A 13,039-nucleotide genomic window follows, 5' to 3' on the forward strand; every position below is an offset into this window, starting at 1 on the left:
CTTATCTGAACACTGCCTTCGTGCATTCGTTCGCTTTGCGTAGAGTGATACTTCTTTAAACGCCTTTTCAATATCGCCACTTTTTAAATTCCATTTTTCTTAACATAGCACCGATTGATAGACAATGAGAGTTCTTGCCCAGCACACTCTTATAATAAGCAGCACCGTAATTACCCAGTAAATATCTGAAATGCACGAATAGTACAGTAATAAAGATTTTCATTCATAGAGCATTGTATGTAACAGAATTTCCAACGTATTTTTCTCAATAAACCGAAACGATTCTATCATATCAGCTCAATGTATCAAACCGCCAAGTGGAACAATTTTTGTCATTTTTATGTTTAGTTTTATTAACATCGTTATGGTTTCAGCATCCGCGTGTTTCGAATAGCCGATAAATAGCTGCAATATACTGACGACCCAAACTGGGGAACGTTATATACTTTTTAAAAAAATCTCTATGAACTTGCACATCAGGGTGGGCACATACAAACATTCCTAGTTCCTCTAACTGTATCAAACTCCTTGTTAGAGTACACTTTGTTCTGATTGTTTTTAGTACTGGATAAAAACGAACACGAAACACTTCACATCACTCACTGCCGATCGGTTATTGCAACCTCGTTAGGTTTTAGTTTAATGTAAAATTTCATAAAAAATGGTCCACGATTATACAAACGAGAGAACTCTATCAACCTTAGAATCGTTAGGGAAGGACGATCGTTAAGTAAACGATCTACTGTCGCGTCCCGCTGTAGCCAACAATGAGTTTATTTGTCGTTTGTTGAGCGATTGGGTTTGGTGCTCGCATTAATTGTGTCAGTAAAACCTAGGGGCAATATTATTCCTCTGTTATTTTGGCACTTTTTTATGTATATATTTTTGTATATGTATATATGTATATATGAATATATTTTGTTACGTGTATATTTTGTGTCTGCTAAAATCATATTGCAAACGATTGCTCCGGTCCCACGTGGTTTTTAATAACATTAATTGCGTTCGAGCCAAAGGCTTCTGAAAGTCGGCGGATAAATACTGTACGGGTTACGACTCTGGGTTGAATATGACAAGTTAAACTGATTTAATAGGATGTGGAACATAAATGAAAATTAAAATAGGAAATTAAAATGCTGCTATATTCCATTAAGGCAAACCTGGAAAAGAATCTTCAAACTTTTCATCCATTAAAGGTTGGAGTACACAAAAACCAATGCAGGGTCCTAAGATCTGGGCTTGAATAGTGTAAATACATTAGTGTGGTGTTCCATCCTGCTACTGGTAAGCCTCGAGGCTTTCGATGCATCATGATTGTTTCGTCCCTTAGGACTGCTGCACGTGGGTGATGAGTATTTTCGTTGACATCGCCAGCTCGTACGCACAGCCGCGTACCTGCTCCATGCTCTGCTGGATGCTTTCGCCCAACCCCTTGCCAACCCCCTGGCTAGCACCACCCGGTGATCCGCCACCGTTAAGCTGCCCATTTTCAGCCGCCAGACACTGCTGCAACCGGGCGCACTCGGCCTGAATGAGGTTCGCGTGGTAGTTTAGCTGTTGCAGTGCACCGCGGATGGACTCATTCGCGATCAGCGAACCGGGAAAGAGACTCATCAGGTCGACCACGGCAAGTCGTATCCGTTCCGCACACGGAATGAACGCTTCCCGTTGCGCGAGATCCTTCATGGCGGCGAACAGTTCCTTGATGCGGCGAGCCACCGCATCCGTCCGATGTTTTACCTCCTCGAACGGAGGCATCTGGCCGCCGCCGGAGGAACTTCCCTCCGGTCCGAGATTGTGCGACATCATTGTATCCGCTGCACCTGGGTTCGGGGCCGGCGCCATCGAGTAAAGACTCTGGGTGATGGGCGGTCGACTCTCGTCCGATCGTGGCGCTTGCCGCGTTTCGTACATGCTGACTGGTCGTTTTGCGTAGGCCGCAGCTGCCGCTGCCGCTGCTGCCACTGCCGCTGCCGACGGTGTCGTTTGCCGGGATCCGACCGCAGCATCCGGAGAACTTTCAACCACTCCCGTTGCGCCATTTAAGAGTGTGGGGTCGTTCCGTCTGTAATAAGAAGGATGCCTTAATAACAACCTGATCGAGCAGGAGATGAACTTTTCCACTTACAATTGCACCTCGTGGTCCTGTGTATCGAAGTGCGACTTGAGCTGACTGTTTTCCGACGCCAGCCTGTGTATCATGCTGCGCAGCTCGTTGATGGTCAATTCCTGATCCTGTATTCGCTGACGCAACGTTTCGACCTCCACGTTCGAGACGGCCGCGGGAGACGATTTGTTCACTAGGGCCTTTTTTTTATTACATGAATTGAAAAGAAATATCATAATCATTTACCTTCGAGTAACACCGTGTCGCACTTTCAACCTCTTGTTTTTTCTTACAAGACGGAGATTCCGGAATGTATTAGAGTTTAGGAAAAACACAATTAATGAGAAGCAAACTTACTTTGCGTACAAGAGGCAACAAGATGATGCAGAAGACGGAACACCACACCCACATGCATATGATGAGAACAAGGTGTTATATACACGTAACATTATTGGTTATTTTGGTAGAAAAGAAGGAAAAGAAGAAGAAAAGAAGGTCGATGGTTCATGTTAGCGGGCGATGTTACGTTTATTAACTACGAAAACCGTGTTGATGAATCAGCAGACTTTTGGCATCGAAATTCTGTGTAACCTATCGTGTGTAACCATCCCTAGATAACAAACTAGTACCAACCAGTTCTGCAAACTAGTCATCTTTCATTTTTTTCTCTGATTCTTTATTAACTTTCATTACTAAACGGACGGTTTGGTATTGAGATGTTGGCAAACGGGTTTTTTTTTAAATTTAATTACTTTCACAGTTTAATTTGTAGTGAATGAAATGATAAAGAAACATAAACAACACGTACTAAAATAATTGAATGTATGAATAATATACGTTTAAAGAGCAGACTACAGTTTGTAGCTGTTTGCAATTGTTAGTTCGTCATACAGCATACAAAGTAAAAACATTTCTTTTTAAATATGTAGAACTATTTGAAACAAAGCACAGTATATAAGGTTAAGGCAAAATAACTAAACTACTTAACAAACGTTAATGTATTCGCTACTTTAAAATGTCGTTTAAATATCAAGCACTTTTCGTCCACTTTTTCCCAGTCCATCTTTGCTGGTTTTATTCTATTATACTTGTTAACGCGTGTTAGTAGTGCAACGTTCGAGACCTTTTCCGCTTCGTTTGATCTAAGTGTCGATTTCTTCTCTTTCCGGCCATGAAATGGCCGCTTCGCTGAGACTACGAAGTTGTTCGTACTGGAGCAACCATTGTATGCCCAAAAGTCGAAACCATCGATGATTGGATTCAAAACGTCACGGCACACGATGAGAAACATTGCAAGCAACATAAATTGGCCATCACCACCACCTCCACCACCACCACCATCGCCAACACCACCACAATTGGCGCCAATTCACCCGAAGCTGTTGTTATGATTGAGTACGGATTTCTTCTGGCGCATGAGAAACTTTACCTGTTGCGCGACCGGTGCCAGCGCGGCATAGTCATCGTCGGACGCGACGGCATCGTAGAGCGGTTCGTCGTCGGAGAGGTTCGAATCGCGGGCACCCGGCATGGCGGAAATCTTCAGCTGCGCCAAACCCGCCGGAAGCGGACCATCGATTGGGCGTAGATTGGCCATATTCTGACGCCGGTGCGCATCAAGCAGAACGTCCATCAACAATCCAGCGAATTCTGGCTGACTGAAGCGGGCCAGTTTTTGACGACCCTGCACCGCAAATGGGGAAATAAGGGATGGGAATTAGAATCATTCAAATAAATTGTTAAACGCTTACTACTCAGAACTGATAGACGTACCTGATTTCGGGTGGCACTGAGGTGTGGATTTGTTGGGAGGAACGGAACGGCACCGGATTCGGGATTCAGTGCACTGGTTGCCCAAATGGCCTCCGTCTCCCGGCGATCTACCTCGTCGTACAAGTCCATGACCAGCTCTTCGAACATCCGGTTCGGGACGAGCTGTAGTTTCCCGCGTGCAATTTTCAACTGTTCACTCATTTCCTTTTTTGACTGATCGGGAATAAGAAGATGCTGGCCAGCCTGGAAAGACGTTACAAGAAATACTTAGTATATCGTTGGTTTTGTTTTTTTAATATAGATACGTACCGCATGGTTCGGTTTTTTACCGATCAAAAAGAACGTCAACCGATCGGTCACCTCATACATGGCCTCCAGCAGCCGTTCGGCGATGACGCTGTTCTTCGCCTGTCGCGCCAACTCCAGCGGACTGTTGCCCTGGGCATCGTGTGCGGTAACGTCGGCACCGTACACCAGCAACAGCTCAATCTGCGACAGTTGGCCAGACTTTACGGCCACATGCAATGGCGTAGAACCTTTATCCTCGTGGAAAAAGTTCGGGTCTGCCCCTTGCACCAGCAACCGCAGGGAAGTTTCCAAGTTTCCCGCCCGCACGCTGGCGTGCAGCTGTTTACTCAGCTCCAGCTCCAAACTGCTACCCTCCTCGACCTGAAAGCTGGGCTTCAGCACGTACGCCAGGTTGACGTGCTTGGCGCGGATAAAGTCCGCCTTCGTCGGGTGCACGGCATCTTTGGGTGTTGGTTTACGCTTCAGGTTCTTCGGCGACACCGAGTCTAGCAGCAAGTGCTCCCACACACTGTTGGCACCGTGAGCATTCAGTTGGTTGACGAAATTCAGCACCGACACCTGCCAGCTGCCCTGGCGGAGCGATTTCACCTGGGAAATGTGCCGCCCGAGGCTGCGATGGATCGAGCAACAGTCGGCGCACAGCAGAATGCCACGGTTGATCGACGCCCACGATGGATCTGGCGAGAAGAGATGATGTGAGTCACGATTAAATCCGGTGCACTATGCGATTGCAAGCGATGAACATCACTTACCTGCACCGCCACAGTCACCACAGACGTCCGTTTGGATGCGCGATTTGGCACGTGACATTATTTTTGTTTAAAAAATCTATGCCGTTTTTGGATAATACTGCTGAATGAACTATTTCGTTTAATATTAGCTGGTCGGATCGTCCGGAAAGGGTACGCTAAACTTTGAGCGACGAAGATAGGCGAAGGTTACTAGATCATAGTTCAAAACAACTTTTTCCGATAAACCCGTTTCTATGCCTAGACCAATGCGTCCTCCATGAACCGGATTTGGGTGAAAATCGCTCTCGTGGAAAACAGGTTGCCCGTGAAGATGAGGCAACGGGAGGAACGGCAGAAATGATGAAGCCAGGAGCAGCGAACGGCATTAGTAACGTAAATTGGTACACTTTTCCAGTTCACTGGCCCAACAATTAGAACGATCACCAATTACAACGGCACACTATTGCACCCACGCACGCCCAAGCCAACTGGAGCAACCGTGATTCTAGACAGAGGAGGGCGATTCATCTACCGCAACAGAGGTCGCCATATTTCAAGCTATTGCTTTGCTTCCTTTTTCATCACTGTTCTATGTTTAGAAGCAGGGAAAAAGACTGAAAATCATTTGACATATTCTCGATGCCGAAGCCGCCCCGCACTTCTTCCGGCCCTTTCTTGGTCCACAAACATGGGCAGGGTTGGATATGAACGACGGCAAATTAGCAAAATTCAAGCCTGATGTGGGTGGACATTTTCGATGGAATGTTTTACGTTCAGAAGATTTTCATATTTTTAAACCCATTTCGAAGACTAGCTCTTAATTAATTAATTTCATTGAACTTTCATAAGCAAATTCACAAAGCGCACTACAACCCTGCCCTGGATGAAGTTGACAGTTGGTGGTTTTTAATTTTGTAAACATCACCGGCCTTCGCGGCACATGTTGTTGTCGGCGATTTTGGATTGTGATCATTGCCGTAGTTTAGCAAAATGTCTCTGAAAACACTTTACACTTCCATCGCGTGCAATCGAACCCCGGAATCGCTCGATTGGGGTGACGATGGACTGATATACTTTGCCGCAAATAACGTTGTTGCCGTGTTTAACCCGCAGGTACGTAGACGGTGCACTTTGATACGAATGATGTTGGCCACAACATTTAACCCATGTTTTTGCAGTTCCATGGATCGGTGAAAATCGTGGGAACACTGTTTGGTCACAAAGCGAGGATTAACGCAATTTGTGCGATTCGGAATGCTAGCGATTGCAACGGTGGAATTCATCTCGCCTCCGGTTCCGACGATGGGACATGCATCCTGTGGAATACGAGCGATGAGCATTCATCTTCGCCCGCTCGTTTTACGTTGAGCGGCCACAAAGGAGGGGTGACATCGGTCGATGCTTTCGTTGATGCATCGAACAACTTAATCGTAGCAACCGGATCCGTGGATAGCACAATTAGATTATGGCACGTCGCCGGGAATGATAATGAGTTTGTCTGCTCCCAAACCATCGACTTACAGACGGGACTTACGTTTGGCCTCAAATTGTTCGCTTTGGTCGCATCGAATGCAACCATGCTGGCGTACACCACCGACACAGACATGGTGAATCTATGCGTTTCGCAACCGGACACAGCCCAACCGGAGTCCGGGGCCAAATTTGTGCAAGTTGAGCAACTGCGCGGACACGTGGATTGGGTACGTGGGCTAACTTGTACCCGGCTGCCGGACAGTGATGATTACCTGTTGGCCAGTTCGTCGCAAGATACATTCGTACGACTGTGGCGCATTTCGCCAAGAAAAACCCTGACAGCACAGAAACCCATCGAAGAAATTCAGTTCGATGAAGATATAACGCTCGAAGAGCGAACTTTCACGGTGGTAGGAAAAGACGGCGGGAAGTACCATTACGCCTTATCGCTGGAATCGGTTCTACAAGGCCACGAGGGGTGGGTGTACGGAGTTCACTTTTGCACGCGAGACAACCAGCTGCAGCTGCTGTCTAGTTCCATCGACAAAAGCCTCATCGTCTGGACACCGTCGGAGAGTGGCGTTTGGATGGAGAGTGTCCGCGTCGGTGAGGTCGGTGGGTCTTCGCTCGGGTTTTATGGTGGAAAGTTTTCTCCCGACGGACGATCCATTATCGGGCACGGTTTCCAAGGTAGTTTTCATCTGTGGCACGAAGATACGGAGCAGCCGGGCTTGTGGAAACCGGGAATCATCATCGGGGGACACTTTGGTGGTGTACGCGATCTGTCGTGGGATCCCACCGGGGGCATGTTCCTTATGACCGTTTCGATGGATCAAACCACACGAATTCACGCTCCCTGGCGAAGGGCGGCACAGGACCAGATTGAAACGTGGCACGAAATAGGACGCCCGCAAGTGCATGGTTACGATATGCAATGTTTGACCCTTTTGTCCCGCTATCGTCTCGCGAGTGCGGCGGAAGAAAAAATAATTCGAGTCTTTCAGGCACCGTCCAATTTTGTACAGAACTTTCGAGCTTTGTGCCGTGTAACGGAAGATCCGGAAGGTGACTCGATTGTGGAAGGTACGTTCAATGAACAACAATTTGTTCCGTAAGGAATTAATACAAAGCATTCTTTCCCCTAATTTTGCAGGTCATCCAATGGGAGCGTCGGTGCCCTCACTCGGGCTGTCCAACAAGGCGGTGTTCGAAGTAGAGCAACCGGAAGCGGACAGCAGACACATCAAGGATATGTATCCGGAACATTACTTCAACCCCGTTTCAATGGATGCACCGCCAGCGGAAGAAACGTTGATGCAAAACACACTCTGGCCAGAAATTCAGAAGCTCTACGGACATGGCAACGAACTGTACTCGATTGCTGCCTCATCCGACGGTAGTCTTATAGCGTCTGCGTGTCGAGCGACTTCCTCAGACCATGCGCAAATTTTACTCTGGTAAGAGAAACCGTAAATTCACCAAAACGAGGCTTTGCCTAATTGTTTTCGTGTTCTTCTCGATAAAGGGACACACAAACGTGGCGCATCGTGCAACAGCTGGCAGCCCATCAGCTAACGGTCACGCAGCTTTCCTTTGCACCCAACAATCGGCTCCTGTTGGCCGTCTCGCGTGACCGTACGTTTTCCGTGTACGAACGGCAACAAGACGCGGTCGATTTTAAGCAGGTGATGCGTTCGGATAAAACGAATGGAGTTCATACGCGTATCATCTGGTGTTGCGACTGGTCGCACGATTCGGAAACGTTCGTTACTGGCTCTCGTGATGGCAAAGCTGTGGCCTGGAGCCGCCAGCATGCAGAAGGAACCGATGGTCGAGGGTGTTTCACGTCGAACCGGGTGCTTGAACTCAAGAATGAATCAATAACGGCGGTTGCTTTCGGCCGCAAGAAGCTATCTGATGAGCGTTACCTGGTGGCGGTTGGGTTGGAGAAGGGTTTCATCAAGCTGTACGCGTTGGGCCAGTGGAATCTGCTGCTCAACATTGATCAGTCGTAAGCATACCTTCATTGTTCATGGCGTGTGGTTCGTTCGGAACGATATTCATCCTATTCTCGTTTCATTTCAGATACGCTCACCATCAGACCGTTCAACGTTTATCATTTCGGCCACATGTTGACGATCATCAACTGGCGAGCTGCGGTGATGATGGGTTGGTTCGTATTTACAGTATAGAATTGTAAGAATGTAGTTAAACATAAGATCACAATATTGGCGGAATAAAATAAATACCTAAAGCAATGGTGTTAAACTAAGTGTTTTAAGCAGAACACCATCTACGGCGTTCTACTGAAGTATTCTTTATTCGGTTTTCCTTTCGATCACCCGCTCCTCACCTTTCATCTAATATCTGAAACGAAGGAGCTTCAGTTCGGTCCAACATTGCTGTTGGCACCGGCGAAAGGCTTCGACGTTGGGGACACCTCGTAACCCTCGTCCTCGTTATCATCCTTGCTGTTTTCGTGCAGCAAAACATACTCGCGGGTGCTGAAACCAAACTTGAGCACATCCTTCTCGAACAGCTCGAGATATCGCTTCGGTTCGATTTTCTTATTGTTAACAAACGTCCCGTTGGCCGACTCGAGATCGATGATGTACGGTCGGACACGCTGGCTAGTGCTTCCATCCTCCTTCTGGTACGGTACCAGGCGGTACTGAAACACCGCGTGCTGCTTCGAGCAGGAGGGATGATCGACCGGCAGGTCACACACTTTCCGATCCCGCCCGATCAGATACGCACTTTGCCGGTGGATGTAAAGCGTCGGCAGGGCCTGCTCGCCTTTGAATGGATAAAGGCGCCAGCGACGCTTCGGTTTTCGAGCTCCCGGTGGCTCGGCGTACGCTATAACTGTACCGTTGACTTTGTTCGTTTCTTCCGTCAGCTTTCCGGACAGTTCAAAGTTGGGCTTTTGCTTTGGAGGTGGCGCCGACTCCGAGTCCGAGCCGGGTTCTTCCTTCTTGACGACTGCCCGATCTTCCCCTTTGATAATCCGGGGAACGTGTGGTTTCCCGGAGGATTGTTGGGAATCCGCGTTTCGTCGACCGCCACCCCATTCGAACTGATCTTCTTCATTATCTTGCCCCGGTCGGAAAGGTGCTCTTCTTGGTCCCCTTCCCATCGGTGAACGATCCCTGCCGCGACGTTGCCCTACAGCGGACTCGGACTGGTTCCCTGGTTGGTGGCTTCGGTTGTGACCACGTGGACTCGAAGAAGTTCTTTCAACTTTAACCTCAACTGGTCTGCCTCTAGGTGCATCTCGTTCTCGGTCCTCATTCCGATCGCGACGGTTACGATCTCGCTCATCCGGTGGACCCCTCCAGTCCCGATTACCACGCTGTTGATCCCGAAATTCGCCACGATTGTCGCTTCTGTTATATGGACGTTCTTCCCGCTCGTCGGATTGGTACGGTCGATCGCGGCCACGTTGTTGCTGTCCACGGTAAGCGTGATTCGGAGATTGGTTGCGTCTTTGATGTCCGTCATCGTTTGTTCTCTGCGCTACTCCTCTACCCGTGTTGTACTTATCATAATTATCATTTCGCTGGTTGAATCTCCTGTCATCAAACCGTCCCTCATGGTGCTGATGCGTTGGGGAGGCAGCTCGATGCTCCCGACCATTGTTGTTACCTCTGTTGTACTGCTCGTCATTGCGAGCTGAAACAGGATGGTGGTGGCCCACACTTTCACCCCCACGTTTACTATTTTCATCTGAGTGACGACGTCGGTCCCGATACTCGGCTCGTCCACGGCCAGACGGTGATGGTGATCTAGAACGCGCCCCAGGAGAAGACCTGCGACGATTGTTTTCTCGTTGATATCTCTCGTCTCGCTGCTGGCTGTTATCATCCCGGCTTTCCATTCTACCGGTTCGCTGGCTGAAAATGGAACCACAATCGTTAGCACGAAATTTTCCCGATGTCCTTGCTTATCGATCCTACCTCTTGGAATGATCGTAGTTATGACTACCGTGAACATGACGTCCATCGCCTACACCCGGACTGTCCCATCGTGATGAGGGACCATGTTGTTTCAACAGCCTCTCTTCCCTATCATGCCGCGGCGGTACTTCCGGCGACAGCTGTCGTCCCCTCGGAAAACCACGGTCATCTTTTGCTTCCTTTCCGGTGGCTCGCTCCTCCGACTGCTGCGGTTGTTTTCGATTCCTTCGGGATGAATGTTCCGACTCGTCGTCACTTTTCTCCTCACTCTCCACTTCCTCTGACTGGTGCCGATGTTTCTTGTGCTTCTTGGATTTCTTGTGTTTCTTGTGCTTTTCGTGTTTCTTTTTCTTCTCCACGGACTTGCCGCCACCCGACCGTTTTTGGGCCTTTTTATCGCGGCCAGTGTCGTCTAGTTCACTGCTGTCTTCACTACCATCGGAATACATTACAGACACTACTTGGCTACTGTCGGGATTTACACTATCCTATATTATTGTACACTTTTCTAGCTGAACTGTTTTGCAAAGAATGCTTATCCTTCGGCTATCGTCAGAGATGGCGGTACTAGACTGTTTTGCCTAATGGCATGGAAGAAGGAGGGAAGGAGGAAAGGAGGCAGACTGTCAGTTGTTGTGATCTGTCAGTGACATGGTTACTAGAATAAAGCAGAAATACTTTAGCTACTGTAACCTGCTGCTTCACTCGTGAGTCAAACTTGATGTGTTTTAAATCACTGTGCAATTATTGCATAGTTTTAGAATCATATTAAACACAAGCCATTCAATAATTGTCGAATATAATTGGATTCCAAGATGGCGCTATGACTATCTGTCAAATAGCTTGTGTTGAGCTGCCCAGGTGACAGCAGGGGAAGGGAAATGATTCAGTTGTCGGTTTGATTTCAATCGTAGCGCACGTCCATGTCGGCCGCTGCTTAGATCGGGTGGTTTTCTTTAAACCGTGGAGCATCCTAGCATCAGTCAAACGTAAAGCATAATTGTGCGGTGTTGCGTTTGCGTGAAAGTGGCGAAAAGGAGCAATGGTTTGTCTAGCATGACAGGAACGCCGTGTTGATATGTGATTGAGCTAATATCGCTTCCAGCATTAACGAGTGAGACTGCGGATTTACGCTTTTTCCGCAAGGATCCCTGCGCATTCTAAGGGGTCCCGGGCGATGTGATTTCCGGTGAAAAGCGACCGAATCAATTAGTCAATTTCATCCTCTTCAACATTTATGATTCGTGATTTCTTTTCCATTTGAGCTAGACATGCGCGTATGCAAGAGAGTGAGTGAAACGTTCGAGGAGCACGAGCGAGATAGTGAATGATGTACGAGAGGGTGTGTGCGTTTGTCCGTGTCTGCTTTTGGGCAGGGTGTTGGTGACGACTTGAAAAATTTTAGTTTCGATCAGCAACGTCGTTGACGGGTCATGATGGCATCGAGTCGCTCGCAAATGGGCATTGTTGTGTGTTGTTTTCCGGTTTAGAGTGAAGAAATTATGCTTCCCGTGCGTGCATAAGTATTTCAGTTGCTTCGTGAAACAGCTCTCGGCGAGCTTGTGCTTGATGGCTTTGCCCCCAAAACAACACGGGTTTCGTTTCGATGCAGCAGACTGGCATCAGCATCATTGTGTGTGAAGTGCCACGAAATGCTGGTGCAGCTCTGCAGTGGGCCCACAGTGTGCAGTGCGTTCCGATGTTTCACTTTCTAGTGGCACATCCGTAAGTTCTTTTTTACTAATCTTGTTTCTATCTGCAGCGAGCCAGTGTTGTTCCAGGAGTACTTTGTGTGTTTGAATCGTGTAGCTAAACGTATGTGCGTCCCTTCGGGTGGCGGTAGTGTGGAAAGTGTTTGAAGAAGAAAACTTACACCGTTCTGCAGCAGGAAATCTCGACACCGTAACTGCACCATAGGACACACGATCATCTTTCCAGTGGTAAGTTAACCCTTTTGCTGCTCTCACGGCCAGAGAATGAGGCCATCGCAAACAACCAACCTTTTTTCGATGGCGTCCGGCAAGCGCTCGACTGGGAGCATTGCATCACTTCCCAGAATTTGTTGGTTCCGTTTTGTGTGCATCCTTCGTTTGGTGTGATTTTTCTTTACGCTGAATTTAGCGAATTGTCGGTTATTTCCTTTGTATCGATTTCTTTCACAATCCATCGCGGTGCGCGACAACGGGAACTTTGATTGCTTTGATGTTGCTATGCTGCTGGTTTTCGTTGTTTTGGTTTTGACTGGAAACAGGGCCGTGTACACCATTACCCCGTGTAATTATAAACATTGAGTACTATCTGTATATTATTTTCTTATTTTTATTCCTCCAATCCCCTTTCAAACGCACGAACGTCTCAATCTTCTCACCCCCCAGAAAGCGTTAGAGCTGTGGCATTGTGCTGTGGTGATATCTGAGAACTTGCATATCATGTTACTCAAGGTGTGTGTCGCTGCTGAAGTGAACGCATGTTTATCAATGTTAATAGTTTCATTGGACAATCCTATGCCTGCCGGAGCGGTAAATCTGGTTTTTAGCGATCCGCGCCTTAGGGGGGGTTACTCAAGAAAGGATCATTCTACCACTTTATTTCTACTTCTGTCTAGAGGTGAGAGGAAATTCATGAACCCGGGACCCTTTTTTACGTTGTTTTGCTGTGGGCTAAGAAAAAAAAGAACGAAGACCTTTGTT

The 13,039-nt window shown here is 47.8% G+C and overlaps 4 protein-coding genes across 9 annotated transcripts in view; 2 read left to right on the forward strand and 2 right to left on the reverse strand.

Moving 5' to 3' along the window:
* Positions 1–337: 337 nt before the first annotated feature.
* LOC131266514 (ARF GTPase-activating protein Git) lies at positions 338–5,440 on the reverse strand. The gene is made up of 6 exons (XM_058269065.1): positions 4,942–5,440; positions 4,190–4,866; positions 3,881–4,123; positions 3,537–3,791; positions 2,129–2,307; positions 338–2,065 (listed from the first exon to the last, which is right to left on the reverse strand). Exons 1-6 carry the CDS (start codon positions 4,997–4,999, stop codon positions 1,327–1,329), a joined length of 2,151 nt encoding a protein of 716 aa, XP_058125048.1. The 5' UTR covers positions 5,000–5,440; the 3' UTR covers positions 338–1,326.
* A 428-nt stretch (positions 5,441–5,868) lies between these two features.
* Positions 5,869–8,658, forward strand: LOC131266513 (elongator complex protein 2). The gene is made up of 5 exons (XM_058269063.1): positions 5,869–6,033; positions 6,099–7,476; positions 7,547–7,850; positions 7,919–8,404; positions 8,479–8,658. The coding sequence occupies exons 1-5, from the start codon at positions 5,911–5,913 to the stop codon at positions 8,591–8,593; spliced, it is 2,406 nt and encodes an 801-aa protein (XP_058125046.1). The 5' UTR covers positions 5,869–5,910; the 3' UTR covers positions 8,594–8,658.
* Positions 8,659–8,660: 2 nt separating this feature from the next.
* LOC131266516 (smad nuclear-interacting protein 1) lies at positions 8,661–10,915 on the reverse strand. Its single transcript, XM_058269066.1, has 2 exons — positions 10,350–10,915; positions 8,661–10,286 (listed from the first exon to the last, which is right to left on the reverse strand). Exons 1-2 carry the CDS (start codon positions 10,796–10,798, stop codon positions 8,777–8,779), a joined length of 1,959 nt encoding a protein of 652 aa, XP_058125049.1. The 5' UTR covers positions 10,799–10,915; the 3' UTR covers positions 8,661–8,776.
* A 330-nt stretch (positions 10,916–11,245) lies between these two features.
* The window catches only part of LOC131266523 (ADP-ribosylation factor 6), a 30,941-nt gene continuing 29,147 nt past the window's right edge, over positions 11,246–13,039 (forward strand). Inside the window, exons 1-2 of one of the 6 annotated variants that reach the window (XM_058269075.1) lie at positions 11,246–11,338; positions 12,112–12,289. The gene's annotated coding sequence lies outside the window, so the exon portion shown is untranslated. Of the gene's footprint in view, positions 11,395–11,568; positions 11,682–11,765; positions 11,861–12,018; positions 12,034–12,111; positions 12,290–13,039 lie in introns of those variants that run through there. The other 5 variants (XM_058269076.1, XM_058269078.1, XM_058269079.1 and 2 more) reach the window with 5 other exon arrangements.

This window comes from Anopheles coustani, chromosome 2 (genome assembly GCF_943734705.1).
Source record: "Anopheles coustani chromosome 2, idAnoCousDA_361_x.2, whole genome shotgun sequence".
NCBI lineage: Eukaryota > Metazoa > Arthropoda > Insecta > Diptera > Culicidae > Anopheles > Anopheles coustani.

What these genes read in the sequence shown, in the direction of transcription:
- LOC131266514 (XM_058269065.1), bottom strand. Translation starts at nt 4,999, where the DNA reads ATGTCACGTGCCAAATCGCGCATCCAAACGGACGTCTGTGGTGACTGT. An exon ending in GTAAAAAACCGAACCATGCG is followed by an intron (nt 4,124 to 4,189) that starts GTACGTATCTAT and finishes ACGTCTTTCCAG; the next exon opens with GCTGGCCAGCATCTTCTTAT. An exon ending in CAGGACCACGAGGTGCAATT is followed by an intron (nt 2,066 to 2,128) that starts GTAAGTGGAAAA and finishes TTCTTATTACAG; the next exon opens with ACGGAACGACCCCACACTCT.
- LOC131266516 (XM_058269066.1), bottom strand. Translation starts at nt 10,798, where the DNA reads ATGTATTCCGATGGTAGTGAAGACAGCAGTGAACTAGACGACACTGGC. An exon ending in AACTACGATCATTCCAAGAG is followed by an intron (nt 10,287 to 10,349) that starts GTAGGATCGATA and finishes TTCCATTTTCAG; the next exon opens with CCAGCGAACCGGTAGAATGG.
- LOC131266513 (XM_058269063.1), top strand. Translation starts at nt 5,911, where the DNA reads ATGTCTCTGAAAACACTTTACACTTCCATCGCGTGCAATCGAACCCCG. An exon ending in CATGCGCAAATTTTACTCTG is followed by an intron (nt 7,851 to 7,918) that starts GTAAGAGAAACC and finishes TTCTCGATAAAG; the next exon opens with GGACACACAAACGTGGCGCA. An exon ending in CTGCTCAACATTGATCAGTC is followed by an intron (nt 8,405 to 8,478) that starts GTAAGCATACCT and finishes GTTTCATTTCAG; the next exon opens with ATACGCTCACCATCAGACCG.